At 40.4% G+C, this 19617-nt stretch overlaps 1 protein-coding gene across 3 annotated transcripts in view; it reads right to left on the reverse strand.

Annotated features, from left to right (window-relative positions):
- The window catches only part of ubl3a (ubiquitin-like 3a), a 79037-nt gene that overhangs the window by 20045 nt on the left and 39375 nt on the right, over positions 1–19617 (reverse strand). For all 3 annotated transcript variants that reach the window (XM_048597787.1, XM_048597785.1, XM_048597786.1), the window contains one exon: positions 352–460. In XM_048597787.1, the coding sequence (XP_048453744.1) occupies positions 352–460 (109 nt within the window). The remainder of the gene's footprint in view (positions 1–351; positions 461–19617) is intronic.

The following is a 19617-nucleotide window of genomic DNA, read 5'->3' on the forward strand; positions in this document are numbered from 1 at the left end:
ACAAGTCTCCATTCCTCACAGCCTTAGCGTTTATAACCCTTGTTTCCGGATCACAAAAGGCACTGGAGATGCAAGCAAATATGGTCTACAAAAAGAAAGTTAATCCCATTTGTTTTCATCTGCTGCCAGTTCCCATATAGAAGCACGTCCCAAAGTACTGAAAGAAAAATTCACCACGCATGTAAGTGAATGGGAAGATGGAGGGATATTACGTTCCAGAAAAGGGATTTAGTCAGAAACATGGAGATAAGAGTGTTTACAGAAAAGCCTGAGACATTCTATGGGAATGAAGCTAAGAGTTATAAACTGGAACCAGCATGGTTTCAATGTCTACCATAAACAACTACTCACCCATTGGCCAATTTTCATACACATGTTTGGCAATGTCTGCTGCTGAATCATTGGGTGAAAACAGAAATTCTTTTGTTTTTCCACTCACCAAAATGAGTCGTAAGTTAATCTGTTTAAAAGGAAAAGACAATACTTCAATACGGCATCAAGACACAACTGTATATATAGTTATTAATCAGCGCTCAAAATTAATGCTACTGAACCATCAAATGTAAGGAACAACAGATAAGTCATTAGTTCACACCAAAATGAATGCAATGAATACTCCAAATTGAAAAAATATATATTAATATACAATAAGTTGCCCTTTGCACATGAAAGAAAATTATTCAGCTTCTCTAGCCACTGGGTCACTTAAAATGGTAGGGAGAGGAAAAAACAACTTCCATTTGTATCGTGCCTGTTTTAAGTTCATTTGTGGGACACGGGAGTCACTGGCTGACATTTACTGCCTGATCCCTGTTGCCCTGGAGGTGGTGGCAGTGAGTTGCCTTCTTGAACAGCTACAATCCATGTGCTGTAGGTAGATTCACAATGCTATTAAAAGGGAGTCCCAGGATTTTGAATCAGTAACACTGAAGGAACAGTGACATATTTCCAAGCCAGGATTCTGAGTGGCTTGGAACAGGACATGCAGGTGGTGGTGTTCCCATTACCTGTTGCCCTTGTCTTTTTAGATGGAAGTGGTCATAGGTTTGGAAGTTGCTAAGGATCTTTGATGAATTTATACCGTGAATCTTGCAGATAGTATACACTGCTGACACTGAGCATCAGTGATGGAGGAAGTGAATGTTTATGGATATGGTGCCAATCAAGCAGACTGCTTTGTCCTGGATGGTGTCAAGCTTCTCAAGTATTGTTGGAGCTGCATTCATCCAGGCAAGTGGGGAGTATTCCATCACATGGACCTTGTAGATGATAGACAGGCTTTGGAAGGTCAGATTATTTACTCACTGCAGGATTCCCAGTCTCTGACCTGTTCTTGTAGCCACTGTTCAGTTGAGTTTCTGGTCAATGGTAATTCTAAAGATGTTGGTAATGGGGAATTCACTGATAGTAATGCCATTGAATGTCAAGAGATAGTGGTTAGATAATCTCTTATAGGAGATGGTCATTGCCTGGCATTTGTGTGGCATGTATATCCTTAGGACGTTCCAAAAAGTATTTTGCCAAGAATTACTTTCCAAGAACAGTCATTTTGTAATTTCCTTCACTTGTTCTTATAATGCATACATTGCCGGTCAGTCAGAATTTATTGCTCACCCCAAAGTGCCCAGAAGACAGTTAAGAATCAACCACATTGCTGTGGGTCCTGTGTCACAAATCAGGTATGGATGGCAGACTTCCTTCCCTGAAGGACATTTGTGAACGAGAATAGGTTTTACGACCATCAACTGTGGTTACGTGGTCACCATCAGACCAGCTTTATTTTATTCCAAATTATTTTATTATTGAATTCAGATTTCACCATCTGCCATGATGGGATTGGAACTCTTCTCCTCAGACATTGCTTGTATTTACAGATTTCTAGTCCATCACCCATGTAAGGTGAACACAACAGCCAAACAAGGCCCTGCAAGGCCCCACAAACACCAATGAGATACTGACATGGTAATTTGTTCTTGGTCATGTTATTAAAGGCAATAAATACTATTGGCCAGAATGCCAAGAAGTGCCTGTCCTTTACAAAGTTCCAAGGAACGAGTTTTTGCCCACCTGAAGTCAGACAGAACCTTGATCTAACATTCCAGCTAAATTATGTCAACTTTCTAGTGCAGCACTCCCTTAGTATTGCACTGAAGTGTCAGCCTGTATTACATACTAAAAACTTGGGAGATGGGCTTCAACCTACAATTTACTGACTCAGATGAGAGATTGCCATCACTAATCCTAGACTGCCACCTTAACTGAGAGGTCTAAAGCTATAAAATTATAATTCTAACCTAAATGCATTTACATGTCTATACAACTTCTGCAAAATGTTCGTGACTGACACCATGACTACGGACTTACAGGACTTTGAATTAAGATTCATTTAAGCAATTATGTTTAAGTAGAATACCTTGCTGATACTAAGTATTGCTGGTATGTAGTAAAGAAGGAAACATGGTATAAAGGGAATACATTTCCATGAACCAGCCGGAAAACACTGCCACATCTTACAAAGGTGATCGTTTAATAAACTTCTTCTTCCTTTATTTCTACAACCAGCCCCCATGGCAAGAGCAAACTCTCACTCACTACACAGAACATCACAAAACATCTGCCAGTATAAGAGTCCAACACACATAAGATATCATTTTATTTTAAATTCAAAACAGTCTACCAGTCACTGATGAAACCTGAAAGTTGCAGAGACCTTCCAACTTGTAATTACAACAACTAGATCAATGTCAGTCTGTAACAATTCTGGTCTTACAACTTCACCACAGCACACTTCTTCATTCGTTATTCAATTCTAGTATTTAGATAATGCTGGTTACTCAAGAATGTAGGAATCATATTGCTGGAACCATCCTCATCAAAAGCCTGATCACTGGGACCTGAAAGTCGAATCTATCTGTAGCTCCAGGACAAAGTGTTTTTTCAAACAAGTTCATTTAAAAAAAATACAGGGAGGCCAACTGCCAAAGTGCACTTGCAATGGCTCCCAAAGATTGATTATTAAGTCTCATAGCTTTCCCATGTGGCAGTTTAGTGATTCAATTATTTATCCACTTCCCATTTAAAAGTTATTACAGATTCTGCTTCCATCACTGCTTCTGGCAGTGCACTCCATGAGGTAATTGTGTAAATGCATTCACACTCTTGATCACTTGCAAATAAAAATTGCTTTTCCTCAGTTAATTAAAGCCTCTCAATTTTGAAAACCACTATTAAATCACCTCTTCTGGATACCAATCGTAAAAATCACATTTTCTCTCATTCCTTCTCATAACTAAAGACTCTCAGCCATATCATCATCAAAGTGAATCGCTACTGCGCTCTCTCCATGGTCTTGTTATTGTTACAGTAAGGAATCCAAATTTAGACATCAGTGTGTGGGTTTGGCATTACATTTGAACTCCATACTCCTGTCCAGGTTCCTATACGCTTTTTAAAAAACAGACTTATTTTCCCAATTTAAAATGACAATTTTGCATTCCTTCTAAAGGTTATTGCCTACTTTGTAATACATTTATACTTATTCTTCCTAAAATGTATTCACCTGTTGTCTATTTGCTCCATCCACCAACAATGCAGCCTCGTGACATTTTTTTAAAGCAAATTTTGATCATTGCGCTCTCATTTCCAGATAAAAAAGGAACAGAGGTACATAAAAAAATAATGGTTACACAATGAACTTAACTTCTATCCTAGGCCACTGAAACCGTCTTACAGATGTTTCAAATTCAGAATCAATTTAATACCTTGTTTTGGATGGCTATTGTAATAGAAAATTAATTAAATTTGAAAGAAAAGTATATAGTAAACCAATGGAAAATTGCTCTTGTACAACAGCTGAATTATTTAACAACTCAAAGAAATCTATTTTTAAATTGGTTGTGTGTGTCTACTAAAGCACAAAGATAACACAAACCAAAAATCAGTGCAAGATTTTGATTAAAGCAGAAAATCCTTGTCATCTATGACCTTCTTATCAGGAGGGAACAGCTCATCTGGCTGTAATTATTGACGAAATGCTACTATTCAAGTGGTAAATCACAAATGGGGTGCATGGGACAGGAAGGAGTTGATGTCAGTCCTCAGCTGGTACCCTTGGTGGAAAGGTCACAGTAAAAAATGTGAGAAAGGAATTGATGCTGCTTTTGATGAAACCCTTAAATGGACTCTTTGGAGGCAGTGGTAGATGTAAGCCAGGCTTATTTTAAGATTCAAGCTTACACCGGCACAAGTAGATAGGAAGCGGAATATAGATGATTTGGATTAGGGGTGCAAAGAACTTGAAGAATAAAAATGAGTAGTGACATGATTTGTTGCCAGGAAGAAAAGGATAATCTTACATAAATCCACAATGCCAGCCACAACATTTGCTCTGTATATTTTAAAATACTTCAAAGTAAATTCTGACATCAACTGGTCAGAATGCAACACCCAACTGTCTGAAGTATTATCTAACATATACAATTTGGACTTGAATTATAAAGAGCAAGTTGGATATGGCAAAGATCTTGTTTCCTAGTTAACAGATAAACTAGAGAAGATAGCTGTAACTGTTGACCTAATGCTACTGTCTAAGTGGTAATCCATAATGCCTTTTCTCAAAGAAAGAAATCAGGTTTAAAATTTAGAGAATTTGCTGCATATCACACCTTGAATAGTGTATCCCAAATGTCTTCTGATTCAAAAGAAACGTGGAAAGGAAATCTATATCAACCAATTCAATAATATCTTAGCATTGTAACTGAAGATAAGAAGCATCAAGGGAATTCCTTTTCTTTGCATAATTGTACCTACACAAACAATTCACGTCGATGCCTTGGGTTGAACCCTAAACAGTGCTGAGATAGGAATTTTGATAAATCAATTTTGCATTGTGAAGGCTACAACATAAATGTCTCTGTCAGGGGGATTTATTTTTTACAAGACTGCATTTAAAAGTACAGAATGATTTTAAATTTGGAAATGAAATTGGCTTAGCCATCTAGATTTCTAAAAATTGCTAATGCAAATTTTGCACGTAATTTTTGGAATATGTATTCCATTCCTTCAAATAACTTATTTTTAAATTCATCTTTAAAGAATTCAACACAAAGCCTTAGCAAGTGAAAATACACCAATGAACCTAATAACATCTCTCCAATCTGCTACACCCAACCAGCCCACTCCTCTTCTATCTACCACACTTAACTGCTAAACTTCGTAACAGTTTGATACGACTGACTGGCTTGATCAGCCATTTTAGAGGGTATATAAGAGTCAGTTCAATACTACTGTGGGTCTGGAGTCACACGTAGGTCCAAGCAAGGAAGGACAGCAGATTTTTCTGCCCTAAAGGACATTAGTGAACCAGATGGATTCTTACATCAATCAACAGTGGTTTTATGGTCACCATTAGTTTATCTTTAAATTCCAGATTCATTAAATAAATTTAAATTTCATTATTTGTCATTTGGGAATACACTCAACGCTACATCTTAACAGGACTGGAACTGACATCTTCTCAGGGAGATAATACTGTTGGTGGGTTTAAAATAGCTTGAGGGGACAGCAACCTGAGTGATAACGCAAATTGGAAGGAAGTAAAATTGGAAACAGAAAACCTGCTAGGGAGACTACAAGAGAGGATTAACGAAGCCGACCATCAATCATCCTTCAAATGTAAAATAATGTCAAAAAGACAAAGTTAAGGTACTCTACCTGAACGTATGCATCATTCATATTGACAGATGATCTAAATACACAAATACAGGGAATGATCTAAATGCTGTTACAGAAACATGGCTACATAATACCAAGGACTGGGAACTGAATATTCAAGGACATTCAGTATTTTGGAAGGGCAGACAAGCAAGGGGCTGAAGTTGCAATGAGAAGGGATGGGATCAGTATATTAGTAAAGGAGGATCTCAGATTGGAAGAACAATGTGTGAAATCAGTTTGGGTGGAGCTAAAAAACAGAACGACACCTGACATTTGTTGGAGTTATTTATAAGTCATCAAATAGTAATGGTGATGTGGAGCACAGTATTAATGAGGTGAACAAAGTTTTTAGCAACACAGATATCATGGATGACTTCAATTTGCATACAGACTGGGTAAATCAATTGGGCACTAAACCTATCCTGGAGTGTGAAGAGAGGGCTTTCTAGAGCAGTACATTGAGGAGTCGCTGCTTTAGGTCATGAGAAAGGGTTTAAAAGCGAAGTTCCGGCATCTGCAGTTTTAAGTGATCTTATTGTAAAAGAACACGTAGGGACGAGTGACCAGAATATCACAGAACTTTGCACGTTTGAAAGTGAGGTAGATAAATCTGAAGCAAGGATGTTAAATTTGAATAGTGGAAATTATGAAGATATGAGACACAAATTAGATGAGAATGATTGGGAAAATACATTGAAAGTCGTAAAGGGGGTATGGTTAGTACAGCTGACTGAATGGCTGGTTTGTGACACAGAGTGATGCCAAGAGCATGGGTTCAATTCCTGCACTGGCTGAGGTTACCATGGAGGACTCTGCTTCTCAAACTCTCCCCTCATTGTAGGTGTGGTAACCATTCAGTTAAGCCACTACTAGTTGTTTCTCTCTAATAAAACAGCAGTCCTATGGTCCGGTAGGACTATGGCAACTTTAGCTTTACCTTGAAAGCATGGCTGTACACGAACAAGCTTACAGCTTTCTTTAAAGCTTACAGCGGCTACAATTCATTCAAGGTACATAAGCACAAAAGGTCAGTCAACTGTGGTCAACAAAGGGAGTTCAGGATTGTACAAGACTAAAAGGCTTATAAAATTGCCAGAAATAGTATTAAATCTGAGGATTAGGAGTTATTTAGAGTACAGTAGAGGAGTACCAAGAAACCGATAAGAAAATGAATAGAACAGAATATGAATGCAATCTAGCAAGAAAAAGACTGTAAAATCTTCTGAAGGTACGTAAAAAGGAAACATTTGGCTAAAATGAATATGGTTCCATTACAGGCAGAGTCAGGAGACTTTGTAATGGGCAATTAAGAAAGGGCAGAGAAGTTAAATTATTACTGTGTCTGTTTTCACTGAGGAGGATACAAGAAATCTCCCAGATTTAGAGATCCAAGTTAATCAGGAGAATGAGGAGTTGAAGAAAATTAGTATGTGAGAAATTTGTACTGGGGAGATATTGACAATATTGGAATTTTGAAGGAGTGGCTATGGAAACAGTCAATGCATTTGTGATTATCTTCCAAAATTCTATTGATTATGGAATGACTACTGCAGATTAGAAGGTAGCAGATGTTTACTCACTATTTAAGAATGGAATGAGAGAAAAAACAGGGAACTACAGATCTGTCAGCCTTACATCAGTACTAGGCAAAATACTAAAATCTATGACAAAGGAGGTGATAAATGGAAACTTGGATAATAATGATCTGACTGAGCACAGTCAGATTTGCAATTATGAAATCATATTTGACAAACATGTTAAGAGTTTTTTTTGAGGATGTTACTAACAAAATTAATAAAGGAGAGTTAATGGATGTAGTACAATTAGAATTTCAAAAGACTTTTGATAAGGTCCTGCACAGGACAGTGGCTAGCAAAATCAAAGCACACGATAGGAAGTAATGTAATGGCATGGAGTAAGGATTGGCTAACAGGCAGAAAACAGACAGTTGGAATAAATGGGTCTTCCTTGCACTGGCAGGCTGTGACTAGTGAGGTACTTTAAGGATCAGTACTTGAGACCCGGTGGTTCACAATACATATTAAGGATTTGTATATGGGGACCAAATGTAATATGTTCAAATCTAATAATACAATGTTAAACCAGAATGTGTGTCACGAGAAGATGTAAAGTAACTTCAGGAGAACTTAGACAAGAACATGGTAGATGATTACAATGTGGGGAAAAAGGTGAGGTTATTGACCACTTTGGTAGGAAGAATATGTATACACAGCATTTCTCAAATGGTGAGAAGCTGCCAGCTACAGAAAACTATTACAGAAGCTAATGGAACGTCAGCTTTTCTTGTAAGGCGTGTGTACAGTTGTAGCAAGGACTTGCTTTATTTGTGTAGAACCTTGGTTGGGCCACATCTGGAGTACTACATGCAGTTCCTGTCCCCTTACCTCAGAGGATACCATTGCCATGCAGAGAGTGCAATGAAAATTCATCAGAATTATTCCTGGAATGATGAGACTGTCCTATGAAGAGAGATTGAGCAAACCAGGCCTGCATTCTCTAGAGTTTTGAAGAAAGGTGAAATCTACAAAGGTTGGAGAGTCTAGAACCAGAAGGCAATGGGAGAATTATTTTTACTCAGAGTTCTGAATCTTTGGAGTTTTTTGCCCTAGAGGGTTCTGGAGGTTTGGACTTTCAGTATGTTTAAAATGTCATGACCCATTTGGGAAACTCTCAAGCTCCACTATTCCTGGGGTCATCACAAGAGATAGTGATTTAATCAAAGTACTCGAAGTCCCTAATTAAAGCTGTGTGATCTGTCCAGGTTAAAAAAACTGATCAGGTTTTCATACTTAACAAGAATTATTTATTATAAATAAATCAATTCAAGCCACAGGTAAACAAAGCTATGAATTATCAACATAACTCTGCTGGTTGATACACTATCCCACTTTTAAAATCAGCACACACAAACAGACAAAAAAGCTGTGGATGCTGGAGAGGTGAAACAAACAAAAACAGCAATTGCCGGAGAAACTCAACAGGCATAGCAGCATCTGTGGAGAGAAAAGAGTTAACACTGAATCTAGTAATCCTTCTTTAGAACCCTTCTGAACGGTCACTGATCTCAAAACTTTGTTTCCTCTCCACGTAATTTCACCGTAATTTTAGTTACAAAAAAAACTCTATCATAAACACTCAAGTCTTTGCTACTACCGTACACGCATCTTACAATAAAAGCTGACATTCTATTAGCTTCCCTAATAGCTTTCTGTAGCTGGCAGCTTCTCACCATTTAAGAAATGCTGTGTATACCTATTCTTCCTACCAAAGTGGTTGATAACCTCACATTTTTCCCACACTGTAATCCATCTGGGTTCAACAGCATCAGTTCACAGGATTTGAGAAGATGATCTTTTTGCTTCCTAAGACCTTCTGTTCTCCGATCTCCTTTCTGGGTTCTTTCGCTCCTTTACAGGCGGCACAGGATGATAGGTACATTAATTGTAAAGTCTATTGAGATACTGGTTAAATAGCTCACAGAAACTGATGGAAGAAAATAGCTAACATTCTTCAGGCTTTAGTTACTTTCACTGCAGAGTAGCCGAACCTGTTTGTCAGCAGTCTGGAGCTTTAAGTAACTGTATCATAAACCACGAAGTTGTTCACCCACCCAAGAGCCAAACAGTTGTCATCAGGCTGGTGACGTTCAGCATCCACATCAGGTCACATGTGCACAAGCCAATTAGCAACACTTTTTGGACAAATCTCAATCTGCAACACAAACTCCAGCACAGGGCATTTCATCTCTCCTCCCCCAACTAATGGAATTCTATGGAGAGTAACTCACCAACCGTCACTACAAAGTCCATCCGCCATCTACAAGGCACCAATCAGGAGTATGAGGAAATATGCTCCACTTGCCTGATTGGTGCATCCCCAACAACACTCAAAAAGCCAGAAACCATCCAGGACAAAGCAGCCCACTTGCTTGAGACCCCATCCACCACCTTCAACACACGTTCGCTCCACCACTGACACACACTGGCTGCAGTGTGCAGTATCAACAAGGTGCACTGCAGCAATTCACCTTAGCTGCTCCAACAGCATGCTCCTAACCCAAGACTTCTACCACCTAGCAGAACAGTGGTAGCAGATACACGAGAACACCACATTTGAAAGTTGCACTATAAGTCACAATCCATCCTAAATTGGAAATGCACCACTTCTTTCCTTCACCACCACCGGATCAAAATCCTGGAAATCCTGTCCTGATAAAACTGTACTTGCTACTCTCCCCAAAAACTGCCGCAGCTCAAGGGAACAGCTCACCACCATTTTCTCAAAGGAAATAAATACTGGCCAAGCCATCAATATCCACAATCCATGCATGAACAAAAATGTTATTTTAATAAATTATTATAAGTTATTGGTTATTCATTTTTAGACAAAATTTCCACAGTTATGATGCAAATAAAAATGTGGCTTTTTTTAGGACAATTGCTAGTGTCCCTTAAAACACTAAAGAATTTAAGCAAACTTTCAAAGGGCAAAATAAAGTCAGCATATGGCACACCTGTGCCCCAGTAACTATTCTTTTTACATCTCAGCAGTTAATGAGGTACTGAAGTTGTGCGTCAGCCACAAAAATTTCCAATGATGCAGTAATTGTCGGATCCTTTCATTTGAACAGGAGAAACATCATGTGGAATTGTACAAACGGTTATATACATAGTCACAATAAACCTGCACAGTCCCCTTAACTCAAAATAATTCTGAAGAACAGGTCTAATGTAGATATGCAAAATTTCTTTTTAAAAATACTCATTTGATATTTCTTCCTGAAACAATTTGCTTTCCAGAAATACAATTAATTTACATCTTTGATTCTAACAAGTATTCCTGTCCATGTCAGTGTATTTTAACGGATTGATTAAAGGAAGTCGAAAACACATTTGTGCTTCCAATAGAAAAGGAACATCATTTAAGATTTAATAATTTTCTTACAGGTGTTTAACATGCAGTGCACCATGATTTAGCCTGATATAGATCGACAAACAGGTTATTCTGAAATTACATGGAACGTTAGCTCTGTTTATTACAGCATAACAGAAAAAGAATGCAGACAGAACTGGTCATTGGGTTTAACAGCTTAGACACTATGGATTTATTTTCATTTTTGTATTGGGGCTTGAGAGTTCAATGTAATATTTTAAATTATTTCAATAATCAGATTATTTAAACACAAAGTAACAATGTTGACTATGCATGTATTATCTTGCAAATATACTCTGCCAAATGAGCATTGGGTCAGATTAAGTTTTTCAAATAACATGCGATATTGGAATCATCTGACTACATTATCCTTCTATCAATTTCATGATATCAAAAACTCTACTCAGCTGCTGCAAATTACGTTATAATAAACTATGCAATTAAAATAAAAACAAGTACTTTTCTTTCTATTCATGGGCGTCGCTGGCTGGGCAGCATTTCTTGCCCATTCCTAGTTGCCCTTGAGATGGTGGTGGTGAGCTGTCTTCTTGAACCGCTGCAGTCCTCCTGCTGTGGGTTGACTCACAATGCTACAGGGAGGGAATTCCAGGATTTTGACCCAGTGACCGTGAAGGAACGGTGATATATTTCCAAATTAGGATGGTGAGTGGCTTGGAGGGGAACTTGGAGGTGGTGTTGTTCCCATATATCTGCTGCCCTTGTCCTTCTAAATGGAAGTGGTTGTGGGTTTGGAAGGTGCTGTCTGAGGATCTTTGGTGAATTTCTGCAGTGCATCTTGTAGATGGTACACACTGCTGTTCCCGAGCGTCAGTGGTGGAGGGGGTGGATACTTGTGGATGTAGTGCCAATCAAGCCATCTGCTTTGTCCTAGATGGTGTCAAGCTTCTTCAGTGTTATTGGGACTGCACTCATCCAGGCAAGTGAGGAGTATTCCATCACACTGCTGATATGTGCCTTGTAGATGGTAGACAGGCTTTGCAGAGTCAGGTGGTGAGTTAATCACCTCAGTATTCCTAGCTTCTGGCCTGCTCTTGTACCCGCTGCATTTACATGGTAAGTCCAGTTGAGTCTCTGGTCAATGGTAACCCTAAGGATGTTGGTACTGAGGGATACAGTGATGGTAACACCACTGAAATTCAAGGGGCAGTGGTTTGGCTCAAATATCACTTGCCACTTGTCAGCCCAAGCCTGGATATTGTCCAGATCTTGTTGCATTTGAACATGGACTGCTTCAGTATCTGAGGAGTCACGAATGGTACTGAACATTGTGCAATCATTGGCGAACATCCCCACTTCTGACCTTATGATAGAGGGAAGGTCATTGATGAAGTTGGTTCGGCTGAGGACACTATCCTGAGGAACTCCTGCAGAGATGTCCTGGAGCTGAGATGATTGACCTCCATCAAGCACGACCATCTTCCTATGTGTCAGGTGGGACTCCAACCACCGGAGAGTTTGCCCCCAATACCGAATGATTCCAGTTTTGCTCGGGCTCCTTGATGCCACATTTGGTCGAATGCAGCTTTGATATCAAGGGCTGTCACTCTCACCTCACCTCTGGAATTCAGCTCTTTTGTCCATGTTTGAACCATGGAGGTCAGGAGCCAAATGGCTCTGGCAGAACCCAAACTGGGCATCGCTGAGCAGGTGCTGCTTGATAGCACTCTTGATGACACCTTTCATCATTTTACTGATGATCGAGAATAAACTGATGGGGCAGTAACTGGCCGGGTTGGATTTGTCCTGCTTTTTGTGTACAGGACATACTTGGGCAATTTTCCCACATTGTCGGGTAGATGCCAGTATTGTAACTGTACTGGAACAGCTTGGCTAGGGGAGCAGCAAGTTCTGGAGCACAAGTCTTCAGTACTATTGCCAGAATGTTGTCAAGACTCGTAGCTTTTGCCATATCCAATGCCTCCACCTGTTTCTTCACATCACGTGAATCAAATTGGCTGAAGGCTGGTATCTGTAATACTAGGGACCACTGGAGAAGGCCAAGATGGATCATCCACTCGGTACTTCTGGCTGAAGACTGCTGTGAATACTTCAACCTAATCTTTTGCATTGATGTGTTGGGCTCTTCCATCATTGAGGATGGGGATATTTGTGGGGCCTTCTCCTCTGGGCAGTTGTTTAATTGTCTACCACCATTCACAAGTGGATGTGGCAGGACTGCAGACCTTAGATCTGATCTGTTGGTGTGGGATTGCTTAGCTCTATTCGTCACTTATTGCTTTCACTGTTTGGCGTGCAAGTAGTTCTGTTTGGTGGCTTAACTGGGTTGACACCTCATCTTCAGGTATGCCTGGTGCTGCTCCTGGCACGCCCTCCTGCACTCTCCGTTGAACCAGGGTTGATGGTCATGGTTGAGTGGGGGATATGCTGGGCCATGAGGTTACAGATTGTACTGGAATACAATTCTGCTGCTGTTGATGTCCCACAGCGCCTCATGGATGCCCAGTCTGGAGTTGCAAGATCTGTGCTAAGTCTGTCCCATTTAGCACAGTGATAGTGCCACACAACACGATGGAAATTATTCTCAATGTGAAGGGGGGACTTCATCTCCACAAGGATTGTGCAATGGTCACTCTTACCAATACTGTCATGGACAGATGCAACTGCAGCTGGCAGAAAAGTAAGGATGAGGTCAAGTATGCTTTTCCCTCTTGTTGGTTCCCTCACCCCCTGCCACAGACCCAGTCTGGCAGCTATGTCCTTTAGGACCCAACCAGCTCGATCAGTAGTACTGCTGCCGAGCCACTTTTGGTGGTGGGCATTGAAATCCCCCACCCAGAGTACATTTTGTGCCCTTGCCATCCTCAGTGCTTCGTCTAAGTGTTGTTCAACATTGAGGAGTACAGATTCATTAGCTGAGAGAGGATGGTATGTGGTAAACAGCACGAGGTTTCCTTGCCCATGTTTAACCTGAAGCCATGAGACTTCATGGGGTCCACAGTCAATGTTGAGGACTCTGACAGCAACGCCCTCCCAACTGTATACCACTGTGCCGCCAACTCTGATGGGTTTGTCCTGCTGGTGGGACAGGACATATCCAGGGAGAGTGATGGTGGTGTCTGGGACATTGTCTGTAAGGTCTGATTCTGTGAGTAGGACTATGTCAGGCTACTGCTCAACTAGTCTGAGAGACAGCTCTCCCAATTTTGGCACTAATCCCCAGATGTTAATGAGGAGGACTTTGTATGGTCCACAGGGCTGCTTCTGCCATTGCCTTTTCTGGTGCCTAGGTCACTGCCAGGTGATCTGTTCAGCTTCATTTCTTTGAGACTTTGTAGCGATTAGTACAACTGAGTGGCTTGCTAGGCCATTTCAGAGGGCAACTGAGAGTCAACCACATGCTGTGGGGGTCTGGAGTCACATTTCTGCCAGACCAAGTGAGGGTGGCAGATTTCCTTCCCCGAAAGGACATTAGCGAACTAGATGGGTTTTTCTGACAATTGGCAATGATTTCATGGTGATCAGTAGATTCTTAATTCCAGTACAAAAGCAAACTAGTACAGAGGGTGGAAATTTAAAATAATGGTTAGCACTGCTGCCTCACAGCGCCAAGGACGCAGTTTCGATTCCATCTTCAAGCGGCTGTCTGTGTGGAGTTTGCACATTCTCCCTGTGTCTGTGTGGGGTTTCACCAGGTGCTCCAGTTTCCTCCCACTATCCAAAGATGTGCAGGCTAGGTGGATTGGCCATGCTAAATTGCCCATAGTGTTCAGGGATTTGTACACTAGGTGCATTCATGATGGGAAATGCAGGGCTACAGGGAAAAGGGTAGGGGGATGGGTCTGGGTGGGATGCTCTTTGGAGGGTCGGTATGGACTTTTTGGGCCAAATGGCCCATTTCCACACTGTAGGGATGCTGTTCTATTCACTGGAAATATTCAATAGATCAGACAATATGTATGTCGAGAAAAGCACAGTTGAATTAAATAACCTGTTAAGAGGCCATTGACTTGAATCTTTAACTCCTCCTTTCTCTCCAAAGATGCTGCCTGGCCTACTGAGTATTTCCAACATTTTTTGTTTTACGTAAAACCTGAGACCAGACAAATTAACATCTTGTCATTCAAGGTTGCACAAATGTAGGGGCCACTATACTAAGGCCGTGGGATTGTCAGAGAGTAGGACAACACACAATGCTTCAGAACATGAATTTAGGGAACGCAAACATTACGTAGTAGCATGCCAAGATAGTACTTTGTTGCAAGGGTCTCGGGGACAGGCATTAAGATAAGAAAACAGCATCTACAGTGTATAGAATTTGCCAAAACTGATTACAGCTGTGCCAGCTGAGTAAAAAGCTCTCTAATGGACACAGTGACTTTTTGCTGAGGTTTGAATGACTAAGAGCATTGCTGGGATAAAAGGGATGAATCATTCTTTCAGATGCATCTCTGGAGAACTTTCAAGTGTTACTTGTCCTGTATAACATGCTTCATATCTTATCTTCTTTTATGCAGTAAATTATGGTGTTCTTTTGTTAAAAACACAATTTACTTCCTGTCGTGAATATGTTCAGTTACTGATCTCAAATGGTAAGCAAATAAACAAAAGTTTATGGTCAATCATGCCTGGTTTCGCACTCAGATCTGACATGCCTGGCGTAACAAAGGGAAGGAGCCAAGATCTTGCAATAGAGTTAGGTGGTTTCAGGATCTAGAAGTAGGGCCCTAGGTCCAAGGGGTACTGGATAAAGGTCTCCGAGTTCATTTTCCTATTGAATTAAAGTCATCTAGAAAAAGCACCAAAGATGCATAGGAGTAACATTTAATTTCAAGAATATACATTCATAATTCTCTCTACTGTTTTACTCAGCAACAGAACAGCAGGCAAGCGGGAGGCCAGAGGGGTGGGGCTGGGGAAGATAGGTGGGATGGTGATAGGGGAGTGCAGGTAAGCAGTGGTGGGGATTGGTCAGTGACCTATCCGCTTCTCCCACCTCACTGACCAATCCCCACCACTGCCTACCTGCACTCATCTATTACCATCCTATCTATCTTCCCCAGCCCCACTCCTCCTCTCTCAATATTTCGGAGCACCCTTCCCCCTCTCCCATTTCTAAAGCATCCTGACCCAAAACGTCAGCTTTCCTGCTCCTCTGATGGTGCCTGGCCTGCTGTGCTCCTCCAGCTCCGCACTGTTATCTCTGACTCCAGCATCAGCAGTCCTTACTACCTCTGAGCAGGCAAGTGGGACTGATTTAGTTTGGGAAACGTGGTCTGCGTAGACGAGTTGGACCTACAGGTCTGTTTCAGTGCTGTATGACTCTATAACAAATGACTTTTGAGTTTTATGTTGCACAGGAAGTTAACCTAGTTGAGTCAAGTTCTCAATATAGCAGCATCATTCATCTATTATGGACCAGACCAGAACCCCTCAATATATGTTAAGAAGATAGCCTAGATCCTAACTTTGTCTTATTTCAAAGGTAAATGCAAGATGCAGTGTTTCAGATGTAATTCAACTGGTCAAACTACTTTGTTAAGCAAAACAATTTATTCAAATACTATCATAAACATTCAACAAAAAAAAAATGGAAAAACTTGGAATAACTTAACTGTACTGGAAAACTTAACAGAATAATAGATCCAGTAACTATTACTAATTAACTATTTCAGTACAGTAACATCCCATAAACATACCCTTGGAAAAAGACAAATCCAGAAAACAGATTTGTCTCACATGCAGTTCTCCAATCTAGAAGGAAAGAACAAAGACAATTCTGAGAGAACTCAGAGACGGAGCGTAGCAGGCTGGAGAGATTCACTGCTTTCCAACCCTGCTGAGACCTCACCAAGAAATGCTGACAAGTAACTAAAAATCCTGAATCTGAGAGAGTTAGACCACACCCACTCTGGCTACTTCTATTGTTCAAAATTTAAAAAGAACCCAAAGCCTCACAAGTTGTTTATCTTCTCAGACTGCTTGTCGCCAGTCCTCCAAGCTCTCTCAAAGAAACCAGGCCAAAACATACCTCTTAAAGCTACAGAATCATCACAATCAAAAGATAACAGCAATATTGTATGAACGAGTAGTTCTGTTCCCACTCTTTGAAATCACAATCAGAAATTTGTAATGAATCCTAATTCCAAAAGGAAGAAAAATATATAATAATATTAGAAAGGTAAATTACATGATGACTAATGACTCAATTCTGTTGAAATTATTTCAAAGAGGCATTAAAGATATATTAAGATTACACTTAGATTATAATAAGAATATAGTAATCATATAATTCTGTGTAACATCCTGCTCACTGTGAATTATGGAAGTCTGATGATGACAATTTTAATATATCCTACAAAATTTCAAATTCTTATCCAAAATGTGAATCTAGAGATTCTAGCTCATGTTGTGAGGGACGCCTTTAATTTCGATGGAGCATCCAAATGTGAAGAATTAATTTTTCATAACTTTTTTAAAAGTATATGAACTGAAAACTTATTGTAAATTATCTGTGTTTTGGCAGATTATTACTTTGGCAAGAAACAATCTTACACTAGTTTTCTTCCCCTTGTTCAGATGTCTGGTGTCAACTTTTGCCTGACTATCCTCCTGTGAAACACCAAAAGAAGTTAATACATTAAAGGTGCTGTTTAAATAGAAAGCTGTTCATCCATTACTTCACTATATTTTGATTGTTCAGATAGTCAAGATCCTCTACTGTCTTCAAATTCCACTTCAAACATTTCTGTTATGTTCTGATTCAGTCCACAAATGCTAATAAAGAGATAATCCATCTAAAGCCTCATGTTTTAACAACTGAGTTTTCATTCAATGGCACATAAGACTTAAGTATTACAATACAAACAGTATGAAACATCAAAGAAAGCTTGATATTACAACTAGAATTTGCAGCCTACTCTAACTTGACCTCTGAAATTGCTGATAATTCAGGCAGAGAAAAAAATCAGTGTGTAGACAATTAGTTTCCGGGAGATTATTTTTACAAACATGAATGCCAAAATAATGATAAATCAAATAGACATGAAACTAGGTTATAAAATGCGTCAAATATTGCCATCTCATGCTACGCAGGAGCAAAGTATTGCAATATTGGAAATCTGAAGTAAAAGCAAAAAATCAGAGAAATACTCAGTATGTCAGACAATATCTGTGGACTGCCAAAAATACTCCCGTCTTCAGGCTGAAGAAGTTCCATCAGAACTGAAAGTGAGAGATTTAACCATTTATTAGCAAGAGCAGTGTAGTAATGTCAAAGAGGTCAGGTTAGAGATGGAAGGCTGGTAAGGAATGGACGAAAGGGTAAACCAGTGATAAAGTGAACAGTGGAAGCAACTAAATTATAAAAAATATGGTGGGGGTTGAAGGCAAAAATGGGGCATTAATAGGACAGAAATAAAAGCTGGATCTAAAGGTGCAAGTGGCAATAGCAAAACCACTGCCAGTATGAAAAATGATCAGAAGGAATAGTTATGATCGTCTGCTAGTTAGAATTGAATATTGGGTCTGGAACACTGTGAAAACAGCCTAAGTTGAAAGATGAAGGATTACTTAAGCAAAAACAGAGAAACCCAGCACGCCTGGCAGCAACTGCGGAGGAAAGCAGAGTCAATGTTTCGGCTCCAGTGACCCTTCAGAACTGATCGTATCTAAGAAAAGGTACAGACAGGAGTTGATGTGGGGTGGAGGAGGTGGGGATAAAGGACTAAATGAGATGTGGAGATGGAGAACAGCACGAGAACAAACGTGTGCGCAAGAGAGCAAGAGAACGAACAGCAGTCGGGCAAAGGTGAGAACGACAGATGAAAGGTGAGCCAGAGAGAAAACTGATAACAGGCACCATTAGTGGGTGAAAATGGGTTAGCTGTGATGAAAGCAGCCCATTAGATGATAGGACCAGGTGTGGAGGTAGGCAAAGGACATGGAAGATGGTGTTCAGGCCCTACAATTATTGCACTCAATAGTGACTCCTGAAGTCACGGGGTCCCCGAGTGGAAAATGAAATGCTTTTCTTCGAGTGTGCCCTCTGCCTTGCTGGGGCAGTGCAACAGGCTCAAGACACATGTTGGCCAAGGAACGTGATGGTGTGTTGAAGTGGCAGGCAACTGAAAGCTCGCAGTCAGTTTTGGGGACAGAATTTACCTGTTCCGTAAAGCAGTCAAAGTCATACATGGAAACAGAGCCTTCAGTTCAACTTGTCCATGCTGACCAAGTTTCCCAAACTAAACTAATCCCACTTGCCCGTGTTTGGCCCATATCCCTCTAAACCATTCCAATACGTGTACCTATCCAAATATCTTTTAAATGTTGTACCTATACCTGCATCTACCAGTTCCTTTGGTAGTTCATTCCAGACACAAAGCACCCTGTGTGAAAACATTGCCCCTCATGGCCCTTTCAAACCTTTCTCCTCTTTCTTTATTTAAAAATATGTCTCCTAGTTTTGAAGCCCTCCAACCTGGGGAAAAGATCTTTGCTATTCACCTGATTTATGTCCATCGTGATTTTATAAACCTTCATCACCTGGTCTGTATTGTGTCACCACAATGTAGAACAGACCACATCGTGAGCAGCAAATACAGTAGGCTAGATTGCGTGAAGTGCAGGTAAATCACTGCGTCACCTGGAAGGTATGCCTGGATCCTTGGATAGTAAAGAGGGAGGAAATAAACAGACAGGTGTTACACCTTCTGCCATTATAAGATAAGGTGCCGTGGGAACGTTGGGACGTCTTAGTAGTCGACCAAGTGACCGAGGGGGAATGGTCCCTGCTGAAGGCTGGCAAAGGAGGGGAAGGTGTGTGTTTCTGAAGCATTCCACTGGAGGTGGTGGAAATGGCGGTTTATGATTCTTTGGATGTGGCTGCTGGTGGATGATATGCGACGGTTGGGGGTCGCTAGCAGTGTCGTGGGCAGAAAGGAAAAAGGGGAGGGTAGAAGTGCAAGAAAT

This window comes from Rhincodon typus, chromosome 6 (assembly GCF_021869965.1).
Source record: "Rhincodon typus isolate 14 chromosome 6, sRhiTyp1.1, whole genome shotgun sequence".
Taxonomy (NCBI): domain Eukaryota; kingdom Metazoa; phylum Chordata; class Chondrichthyes; order Orectolobiformes; family Rhincodontidae; genus Rhincodon; species Rhincodon typus.